General features: G+C 36.1%; 1 protein-coding gene across 1 annotated transcript in view; it reads left to right on the forward strand.

The window, feature by feature from the left end:
- Positions 1–12250, forward strand: part of SUCLG2 (succinate-CoA ligase GDP-forming subunit beta) — a 263040-nt gene that overhangs the window by 158631 nt on the left and 92159 nt on the right. Inside the window, exons 8-9 of the mRNA XM_020890178.2 lie at positions 3093–3254; positions 5376–5518. Coding sequence (XP_020745837.1) covers positions 3093–3254; positions 5376–5518 — 305 coding nt within the window. The remainder of the gene's footprint in view (positions 1–3092; positions 3255–5375; positions 5519–12250) is intronic.

Genomic DNA, 12250 nt, shown 5'->3' on the forward strand with positions numbered 1-12250 from the left:
AAAGCCCAGAGATAAATCCACGAACCTATGGTCACCTTATCTTCGACAAAGGAGGCAAGGATATACAATGGAAAAAAGATAACCTCTTTAACAAGTGGTGCTGGGAAAACTGGTCAACCACCTGTAAAAGAATGAAACTAGAACACTTTCTAACACCATACACAAAAATAAACTCAAAATGGATTAAAGATCTAAATGTAAGTCCAGAAACTATCAAACTCCTAGAGGAGAACATAGGCAAAACACTCTCCGACATAAATCACAGCAGGATCCTCTATGACCCACATCCCAGAATTTCAGAAATAAAAGCAAAAATAAACAAATGGGACCTAATGAAACTTAAAAGCTTTTGCACAACAAAGGAAACTATAAGCAAGGTGAAAAGACAGCCCTCAGATTGGGAGAAAATAATAGCAAATGAAGCAACAGACAAAGGATTAATCTCAAAACTATACAAGCAACTCCTCCAGCTCAACTCCAGAAAAATAAATGACCCAATCAAAAAATGGGCCAAAGAACTCAACAGACATTTCTCCAAGGAAGACATACAGATGGCTAACAAACACATGAAAAGATGCTCAACATCACTCATTATCAGAGAAATGCAAATCAAAACCACAATGAGGTACCATTACACGCCAGTCAGGATGGCTGCTATCCAAAAGTCTACAAGCAATAAATGCTGTGGAGGGTGTGGAGAAAAGGGAACCCTCTTACACTGTTGGTGGGAATGCAAATTAGTACAGCCACTATGGAAAACAGTGTGGAGATTTCTTAAAAAGCTGGAAATAGAACTGCCATATGACCCAGCAATCCCACTTCTGGGCATACACACTGAGGAAACCAGATCTGAAAGAGATATGTGCACCCCAGTGTTCATCGCAGCACTGTTTATAATAGCCAGGACATGGAAGCAACCCAGATGCCCATCAGCAGATGAATGGATGAGGAAGCTGTGGTACATATACACCATGGAATATTACTCAGCCATTAAAAAGAATTCATTTGAATCAGTTCTAATGAGATGGATGAAACTGGAGCCCATTATACAGAGCGAAGTAAGCCAGAAAGATAAAGACCATTACAGTATACTAACACATATATATGGAATTTAGAAAGATGGTAATGATAACCCTATATGCAAAACAGAAAAAGAGACTCAGATGTATAGAACAGACTTGTGGACTCTGGGAGAAGGCGAGGGTGGGATGTTTCAAGAGAACAGCATTGAAACATGTATATTATCTAGGGTGAAACAGATAACCAGCCCAGGTTGGGTACATGAGACAAGTGCTCGGGCCTGGTGCACTGGGAAGACCCAGAGGGATCGGGTGGAGAGGGAGGTGGGAGGGGGGACTGGGATGGGGAATACATGTAAATCCATGGCTAATTCATTTCAACGTATAACAAAAACTACTGTAATGATGTAAAGTAATTAGCCTCCAACTAATAAAAATAAATGGAAAAAAAAATTAAAAAAAAAAGATTTCTGGAAAGTAATTACTCATTTGCTCTGTATATTCATAGTATGTGGGTAAAGTGGTTGGACATTTTGTGGGAAGACAAAGGACTCAGGCAGACATTAAATTACATATAAGATTGTCCCTTGTCAGTCACTGCTACCTTAAGTACTTTGTGGTTTGGACTTTTATTTATGCTGAGAATTCTTCGATGTTAATATGCCAGTTCTGCACGGATTTGTACCAAAATCGTCACTTACTATGGTAAAGAGACTTAAAAAAACAACCCTCTCTCTGGGGTCTTTAACTCCAGGATCCTACAAGGTAATAATATTTTCTTTTCATAAGAAGCAGGTGGTATTAACAAACCATGGTCATTACTTTCCAGTGAAATGCATATAGGTGATTGTTTTGCTGAAAAGACTTAGGTGCCTATGAGCAATGCTGGTGGAGAATGAATAATATCTAAATTCATGGTCATAGATCCCTGCCTGTTGATATCCCAAGTGAAGTAGAAGATTATTATGGAGTATCATCCTAGACAATAATTTCTGCTCTAAAGGATGTAATAAAGAGATCAGATCCAAGACACCAGAATTCCATTACTCCCCACCGCATTAGCTCCCTGATTGCACATGTGGAAGATCTACAAGTCAAGGAAAACTATCTGTGGTCCATTCCTGTCACTGAGTAAGTTTCACTGTGTCTCGGGCTCCTCGCCAGTAGGAGAGTTAGAGATTCCTGCCGGCACCAGCGGGTGGAGACGGTGGTGCTAATAATGCCTGGCAGCCTTCCATTGTAACAGACCAGTCTTGGTCGCTAAATGTTTTGTAGCTTGAATCACAAGAATCATAAGATGGTCCTGCTCACATCAAGATCATGGTGTACTTTCAGCAGACCCCAGAGTAAGTATATCAGCAGTCTGGGGAGTGTCTTTTTCCACTTTTCAAATAAGAAAACTGAGGTCCAGCAAGAAAGTAGGTTATTTTTATGAAAGTTACAGAGTTAGTTAAGGATCAAATAAGTTAAAAAATCTAATGATTCTGACTTGGTATTCTTTCCACTAAATCTTCTAGACATATTAGTGAGCATAGTGACTAAATAAAAACTTCATTTTGCAACATCAGAAGAAGGCTATAGGAGGACAGCAATATTAAGCATGATTGTGTAATCTCTCTTTGCATTGACAGGAAAGGTTAACTACTTAAAACAGGAACTGTAATAAAAATTGCAAATCACAGCTATATTTAGCTATTCCAGTATGTAGCTTTTAAAGAGTGATGGCAACTTATATTGTCATTTCATAGAAACCAACAGATAAAAATTATTATGCTTTTTATTAGAATATAAGTCCCTTGAAAACAGGGATCATGTCATATTTGTCTTTGTAGCTTTTAAGTTTAAAGATAAAGCCTTAATAGCATCTCCTGTCTGAAGCTTGAGAAAAAATGACAGTATTCGATTTTATTTCTCCTGTATTTTTCAGCCTGGAGAACTCATTGGATTGGCCAAAAAGTTCATTTGAGCCTTTCTGTTACATCTGACGGAAAAACTTGAATGAACTTTTTGGCCAACCCAATAATTTATAGATCCTCAGGAGATATTTATGTATGTTTGTGTTTCCTTTATTAGTTGTCTGTTTTGATGCCAAGATAAATTTTGATGACAATGCAGAATTCCGACAAAAGGATATATTTGCTATGGATGACAAATCAGAGAATGAGCCCATTGAAAATGAAGCTGCCAGATATGATCTAAAATACATAGGACTGGACGGGAACATTGCCTGTTTTGGTAAGAAAGCATTATATCAAAATAATAATTTGTGAATTTTTGCAGAGTTTATAGAGACCCCTGGTTTCTAAAATGTTATTTCCCAATTGCAAGTGAACATATGAGATTTGTGTAGCCAAAAACTCTTAAAAAAAACCGCAAAATTTCTTTCAAAAGTTCATTTTGGCCTGTGGTCACTGGTTTAAAGCAGGGTTTCTCACTTCTTGCCCTATGGACATTTTGGGTGGGAGAATTCTTTGCTGTCAGGCTCTTTCCTTTGCTGCATTGTCACCAGTTGTGACAATCAAAAATGTCTCCAGACATTACCTTCTGGTAAGCAGTCACCCCAGTTCAGGACCAGTATTTTAAAGCATCTCAGTTAAACTTTGACTAGTAAAAGTCAGAACCTTTGCCGAAATTTTATTTAAAATATATTGCTTTCTTAGAGGAAGTTGAAGAGAATGCATGCTTTAATCATTATACTAAAGTTTGAGTTTCTGTGAAAACCAAATGATCAAATGTTTACTCCCTTATGTCAGCTTATTAATAAGACAGTTGATTTTATCATAGTCATCTAAATTTGTGATATTGGCTTATTGGCAGAGATAAGAATGGGTGTAAAGAGGCAATACAATTTCTGTTATTGTCCACAGCATATAATACTGAGATTTATATGCTTCTGTGTTTCTGGTGGAACCAATTCATTGCACTTGAAACAGAGGTCTTAATCTTAATGGAATTAAAATAAAAAAGATTTGTAGCTCATTAAACCAACAGTATCATTATATTCAGAACTGAACAGACCTCATCTAGTAGTTTGCTGTTCATACAATAGAAAATGACATCCAATTACAAGTGATACCAAAAGCTCTTTCTTTATATAGGAGCAAAAACTCTTATGTACTAGATCACTCACATCATTCTTATCTTGATAAGCTAATATGCTTTCAATATTTGTAGGCATTTAGAAAGGGGAAAGATTTAATGGTGTGTTTAGAGCAAATTAAACACATATTCTTTGTAGCCTCTGTAGGAGTATGCATGATTTGGCCAAGGTGGCAGTCTCAAAAGATAGGATTAACACATTTCACATTGTTTTAACATCATACATAAATTATTTTTATATTAGTTGTCCCAGGCTTGCTTAGTTACAGTTCATAGGTATTATCTGAGAAATACAGAGTCAGAAAACGTGAAAGGTACTTTACCTGAAGAGTTTCTATAATGTTCAGGAGGTTGTTTTTTTTTTTTTTTTTTTTTTTGTGGGAAGGACTGTCTAACTAAGGAAAATAATTTCCTATAATTAGACATAGGAAGCAAAAGAAGTGCAATTGATCAATAAAACTTAGCTCTGGAAAATAAGAATTTTGATGTTAAAACTTGTTTTTTTTTTTTTTTTTAAAGAAAGCTTTCTAGGATGTTGGCTTATTTTAGTTCTAGTTTTAATGATCAGGTTGTTAGCGAACATTTCTTACATTAATTTGAAATAGTAACAAGGGTTAGGAATATTGTTTTGATGCTGTCATTTGTTCATTTGTTTTCTTCGTTTCTCCAGAGAACACATAAACATGCACAGTTGCACTGAGTGTAAAAAAGTGTTTCAGTCCTATTGACGTTGGAACCCCTGTGGTTCAGTCCCCCGAGGGATGCCACATTCAAAGGAACATATTCACAGCAAGCAAAAAATGGGAAAAAATCACATTCTTTACTCAAATATCTTAAAGAATATTAAAAAAGATGTAATTCATAGGCTCTGGCAACTTTTTATAGCCTTTTCCCTCTCTCCCAAATCTCTTAAACTTTATACTGTCTAGAACCTAAAACTCTTCCCTCTACTAATAGTCCAAATTTATTGCTTACTGAATGAAGCTCTTCGCTTCTTTGTCTTTCCCAGATTGATTTAACTTCTCAATAAATCCTTCTCCCTATTCCTGGGTATTTTTTGTTTATTCTTTGTTCATTTTCTGTTTCTTTATTTTTGAGGTCTATGAATTTATCTGGTTGAATAGAATGTCAAGTAGGCTGGAAACTGGCTTATTAATGTCAGGTTTCTCTTTTAGTAGTGTGGAGAAGGACCAAAGTTTATGTACCCTTTGACGTTGCTGTATTTATCCTGTCTTGTGTACCATTTGCATTTCATAGTTAATGGTGCTGGACTCGCCATGGCTACCTGTGACATCATTTTCCTGAATGGTGGGAAGCCAGCCAACTTCTTGGATCTTGGTGGTGGTGTAAAGGAGTCTCAAGTATATCAAGCATTCAAATTACTCACAGCCGATCCTAAGGTAACTTCTCTTTTTGTAGGAGAGGTTGCATGGTGTAATGATTTCTCACCATAACGATCTGCCTTGTACCTGCTGCTGAGGATTAATAAGCCAGCACATGTATAATACTTTCAAGCCCCAGGTACAAATACTGCCTTATATCACACTGGAATTCATGATGGCTTAAATCATCTGGGTAAAAGGCTTATAAGTACCCCTAAGATCTTAATTCAGGGCCTGTGCTTACAAAGTTCTGAGAAGTGGAAGGAAATTTTTTTAAACAGTGTCATGCAAATAAAGAAATATTGGTTGGCATGAAATATTTTTTGTGTGTACTTAACAATGAAGTGATTAGTTCTATGCTTACATGAATTAGAGAGGACTGAGTCTCAGATTCCTTCCTCAAAGGTGCTGAGGTATTATAAGATTAAGACAGAAGAAAATTACAGTGTTATAATATTATGTATTACTGGAAAATGATGACCTCACATCCTTCTATATGCTTTTTAATTTTCATCTCTAATGATTACATGTGTTACAGCTTGTATCATATGCTCTAGGTACATATAATGTTATTCCATGGGTATCTTTTCTTCTTAACTATAATGTAGCTGTCATGCTAGGCGCATAGTAGGTATTGGGTAAATACTTAATCAGTTTAAAGACCAGTATGATTTGCATCCATTGTAGACATTTAGTTGTCTATGATAAGATTTAGGTAGATATCATTATATAGAAAGACTAATATTTTTCAAATATGTATTCAAATGTTGTCTGAACTTAATATGGAAACTTCCCATTCATAAGTAGACTGGCATTTTGGGCCTCCTGTGTATGCAGTTTTGTCTTAGGTTGGTGGTATGCTTGTCTGTTTTCATTGTGACTTAGTTGGTAACCTTACATTTTTGCGAAATCTTTTTCTTATAATTAACACACACACACATAAAATGGTTAAACATTATCAGCAACTTATCTTCATTTCTGCATTGCTGTTCAGAAATAGCAAAGTGACTGAAGTCCAGAGTCACTCAGCCATGAATTGTCCACAGGTGATTTTTCTGTTAACAGAAGCGGCTTGTTTTCATTGGTTAAGTAGGGACATTATCAGAGGCTCCCTAATCATTTATGAATTCATTTATCCCTCTTTTCTACTCCTTTCTAAGGGAAGAATCATTTTTATCCCAGAGATTTTCAAAGCAATTGAAATCTGTAAATACCATGTACATAATACACAGCTCTTTCAACTGCTTGAACCACAAAATACCCAGAGGACAAGCAACTGTAATAAAATACTGCACGTTTAGTGTTGACTGAAATTCAGTGCTGAGCTTTAAAGAGAGCCAGGAAGGATTAGATCTACCAGGACAATCATATTGCATTTTCTTTAGAGAATCTTTTCTTAGTGGCTGATCCTGAATTTTAATTTTCTTAAAGTACAGGAAGGGAATGAAAATCACTTGGAAAGTCTTTTTTTTTTTTAAACAATCTCTTAAAAAATGTTGACTCTTCCTATTTTCAAGTGCTGGGAGTATTTAAACTTTTTTGAGATTGGCTGTCATCTTGGGTAGATAAAGGTATGTGGGAGTTATTTTATTTTTCTCATGCTATATCAGGAAAATGAATGCTTGGCTCATCTCACAGTACATTTTCCAAATCTTGAAATTTCAAAGTCAGTTAAAAAGCATAGAAATGTAATGGGTATTTTCAATCCTGGCGTTGTTTCACAGATTTCAGGGAACTGAGGCTAAAAAATAATATAGATGAATTGATTGGATCTTGCAAGGAAACTGGTTGTAATTCTGGCAGTAATTATTTCAAGTAGAACCCCATCCGGTTGCTCAGAACTCGAGATTCCCCAGAGCCCAAAGCTAATTATTTCAAAGGTATTGATTTTCTTGTTAGATATAAGGATTAGTCAGTTGAATACACTGAAACTAAAAATAACAGAAGGCCCATTGTTGTTGAACTTAAATCAAGTGATAGTAGCAACTGTTTGTGTGTTATGTGTACAAGCTAATTCTATTGATCAAGTAATAAACATGCTCATTCAAGAAAAATATTATGCATTGACATGTATTTCTACTCATGATGTCTGCCATGGAGCTGAGACTTAACATTTATTTCGCTTGACTTTTATGCTGTTTTTCATTGGGACCTAACACAAGTACCTTTATAACTAATGTGTCCCTTTTTTGTTTGTAGTATATGTAGAGTGAAGTTCCTGTGCCAAACTATTTAAAACAAGAATTTTTCCAAGATAGCACACTTTCTAAACTGGATTCCCATGAAAAGTATCATTAAATATTTTATAATTCTCTTATTTTCCAGCTGGGCTTGAGATGAGAGAAAGGTAATAGAGTTTGTTCTGCTGGTGGTGGAATAGATATGATCTCACCCTCATCATTTTAACTTATAAGATTCTAAACACAGGTGTTCTTAAAATCATAGGGAGTAAAATTGTTTTAGAAAGTAGAAGTAGGATTCTGTGCCAGTCTATCTATAAAGAATTTGAGCACATTGAAAGGAGAAGTACTACTATCAAGAATGTTAGCATTATGTTTTTATTTTCCTGAGTTGTGCTTTTGACTTTTGTTTTTAATTTTGAACTTAGAATTCCAAAGGTATAGAAAATGAGTACAACATCATGTGGAGTATGTAGAACATGTTGCATAAATGAATTAAAGGAAAAGATGGTTGATATGAATCTCAACAGTAACTGCTCTGTTGTCCAAGGTTAAGCCAGTCTATTGCCCTCTGGAGGCCTGATTTTGAAAAGCAGTAGCTTATGACTTGAGAAGTCCGTTCTCTTGATTTGACTGTGCTTCCTGGTTTAGGTCCAAAGTAGAGTCCAATTTTCAAAGCCTTTTAGGAAGGAAATGTGCTATGTAAGTACCAAATACTTGGAAGAGATTCTTAGTGGGGCTCAGGTGCCAAGCAGCCTGGGTTCCAATTCTGTCTTTAACATGTGTTGACTGTGGCACCTTGGGCGTGTCATGTAACTTTTATGTGTCTTGGTTTCCTATTTTATAAAATGGAGATAGTAATAGTACTTATTATTACCTCAGAGAGTTACTTCATTGTATGAATTGAGATACATATATTTCCCATTTAAAGGGCAATGATTTCATGTGACAGTACTATCTAAAAATTTTAATAAACTTTTATTAAAATATAGCTTTCATAAAGAACACTGTACAAATTGTAAGTATATAGTTCAATGAATTATGACAAAGTGAACATATTTGTGGATCCTCTGATCACATCAAGATATAGGACATTCCCAGTGTTATGGATTGAGTATGTTTTCTCATAATTTATATGTTAAAATCCTACCCCTCAGTGTGATGGTGTGAAGAGGTGAGGCCTTTGAGCTGTAATTATATCATGAGAATAGACCCTTCATGGGTGGGATTAGTGCCCTTATGAAAGAGATTCCCAGAGAGCTCTCTCACCCCTTCCACGGTGTGAGGACATTGCTGGAAGATGGCCACCTGTGTACTAATTAGCAGCCACTGAATGTGCTGGTGAGTTGATCTTGGACTTGCCAGCTTCCAGAAGGGAGAAATGAATGCTTTTTACCACCAACTACCCAGTCTGTGGTAGTTGGTCACAGCAGTTTGAATGCCCTAGGACAGTCACCGTCCCAGCGTTGCTTTATGCCTCTGCACTATCTCCCTCAACCCTGCTTTCTTCCCAAAGCTAATACTCTCCTAACTTCTACTATCAAAGATTTGTATTGCCTGGTTTTGAGCATAATACAAGTGGAATCATACGATGTATATACTTTTGTATTTGTCATCTTTCATTTGACTTTTTATCAGATTCAACCATATTTTATGTAGCAGCAGTTCACTTAACCTTATTGCTGTGTAGTATTCTATTGTATAACTTGACAAGAGCTTTTGTATGTTATCTTCTATTGATAGACATTTGTGTGATTCTCATTTTTTACTACTATGAATAATGTTGCTATGAATATAACCATACATGCCATTTGGAGCATATTTTTGTGGTGTATATGCTTGGATATAGAATTTGTGGGCAATAGGGTAATGTATATACTCAGTTTGAGTGATACTACCAAACAGTTTTCTAAATATGCCAATTTACATTTTGATAGGCATGTGTAGGAAGCCCAGTTTTTCCACACCCTCACGAATATTTTTGTTATTCTGGTAGACATGTGGTAGTATTTATTGTCGTTTAATGCCGTTCCCTCATAACTAATCAGGATGAACACCTTTTCATGTGTTTATTAGTGATGTGAATATACTCTTTCAATTTCTGTCACCTCATGAATAAAGTAGACCTGAAAATAATACCCCAATGCATTGTTTTATTATCATTTAAGATACATGTAAAGTACTTGGCAAACCTTTCTAAAGCATAATGAAAACTTTAGTTTGTGTGCTTTTTTCTTGAGTGTTTATTTTGATTATCATTTAAAGGCTTAGATTTAGAATTATTGAAACAGTGGGGAATAAATGGTTGTCTGCAGAAATGGGAGCTGTCTGAAGCAGTTCATTGATACCAGTGTTACTGCCTGGGTTGTTTTGAAATTGATGAAATGTGTAAGCAGTTTCAGTAGTGTGCAGTGATTCTCCCTCCAGACAGCCAAGGAAACACAGTTTAATAAAGGGAGGATTAAATTCATATTTTGGGAGAACCACAAAATACAATTTGTTTTAAATTTGAGGAAAGGCCGGCTGGTTTAACTCTGTGGTAAGTACTTGAAAAGTCTTTAGAATTTGAGGCCGAGGACGTAAAACTGCGTGCTGTACTTTTGATAAGGGGTTTGTGCAAATGCCATGAGTTGTAATAAGTATATTTTGAAATTAATAACATACTAAATGCCTCATATATTGTTAATTGTCATACAATTAGAGTTTATTTAAAAGCAAAACAAAATCCTCTTTTTCCGTTAAATACATGCTTATATCAAAGGCATGAAACAAAACTCATTTTATCATATACCACATGTATTTGCTGAAATGCCTTATCTGCAAGGGAATATTTCTTTTTAGAATTAATAGAATTCTTTTAGGGATTTGTTTTCAGATATAAGGTCCAATACTTTTTAAACATGAGCATTATTTTTTGAAATGATTCCTGTGCATTTCTATTCTTACAGACCAGTTTGAAAACTAATTTTACTTTCATATAGAGTTGAGAAGCAGCCATTCTTTATGGTGATCACCTCTGATAGCCTAGTCAGAAGAGAGTAAAAATGGCTTTGTGCTTCTCAATCTACAACCTGTCATTTGGTTTCGCCCCTTGTTTTACGTAACCACTATGCTTACATTGGAGCATGGAAAACCGTCCTCCCTGTGCTCATTTCTCCTCGCAGGGATTTTCCTACTGCCGTGAATTCATAAATGCTGACATTTGCTTTTCTTTTCCCAATGGCCATTTGACCCAAATTTCGAAGACTGTCTGGCTCTCCATGCCCAACTTAACCTGCCAATACTTCCCAGTAAGAGCCAAGTCCTGGCAAAGACAGTTGTTTCTGAATCTAACACATGATCAGTGTGTCTGATAGCTACCACATTTTCAAAGCATCTGTAATATAACACTCTAAATCTGTTTTCATGCTCCTTGCTGACATACTGTCAGAAATAAATAAAAAAATAAGATTTGTACCCTTTGCTCCACTTCTCAACATTCAGATTTTAACATACCTGACTTGGTTTCATTGTAAGTGATTTAAAGAATTTAACATATTTTGGGATATTTTAGTAAATTTTGTGATTAATCTCAGCATGCTCAATAATTTATTATGAATCCTATATGGAGAGGCCTTTGTAGACTGTTAAAGAGAAATGGACCACTAATCAAGTTGTAATATCATATAGGTTGGAAATAATATCTACTTATTAAATGTTAGAAATTGTTTTATTCTTAATTTTATTGCATTGAGAGAGGAAGCAGTTGACCTCAGCAATTAGAAAATAGTGTATACCCTAACAAGTTGAACAAATAATGGCTGAGATTAGTGTCAGGCATCTCTGAATCTTAAGAATAACGTTAGGATGGTTGAGCGATCAAGGCATCTGGAGGTTTTACTGTGTTATGTTTGAGGTGTTGGTTTAGAGTCCAGGGCTCCCCTATTGGCTCAGACAGTAGAGAATCTGTCTGCAGTGCCGAAGACCCGGGTTTGACCCCTGGTCAGGCAGATCCCCTGGAGAAGAGAATGGCTACCCACTCCCGTATTCTTGCCTGAAAAGTTGTAGAGACAGAGAGGAACCTGACGGGTTATAGTCCATGGGGTCGCAGAGAGTTAGACACTACTCAGTGACTGTCACATTTAGAGTCCAAATTGCCTGGTAGAGGAAACCACTGGATATGGAGAGTGAACTGAGTAAAATTATTCTGGAGAACAAGGTTAAAAATTGTGAATACCTCTGGTTCCTCTGCTCTGCGACTGTGGTCTGGTGGGATGAGCCCCAATGGGTTCAGGAGACTGAAGACACTGAATCCTCTTTCTTCTTCCTGCCATGCCGTGCCCCTCCACCCTGCCCCTACTGCCAGAGAATTAGGAGTTACTGTCTCATTGTCTACTTCCTAAATGAGTAGCATGTCCACGTGGGCTTGCTGAAGAAATTGGCTTGACTTGGAGTGGATTTCTATGTGTGTGCCTTTCCCCCTAATTATTGAATTAGGGAAACATAAAACAGAAAAGTACAGAAATACACTAAATTTTATATATGTAAGTGTTGCTGAATGATATAGCATTTTTGACAAAACTTTTCGATA

This window comes from Odocoileus virginianus, chromosome 26 (assembly GCF_023699985.2).
Source record: "Odocoileus virginianus isolate 20LAN1187 ecotype Illinois chromosome 26, Ovbor_1.2, whole genome shotgun sequence".
NCBI lineage: Eukaryota > Metazoa > Chordata > Mammalia > Artiodactyla > Cervidae > Odocoileus > Odocoileus virginianus.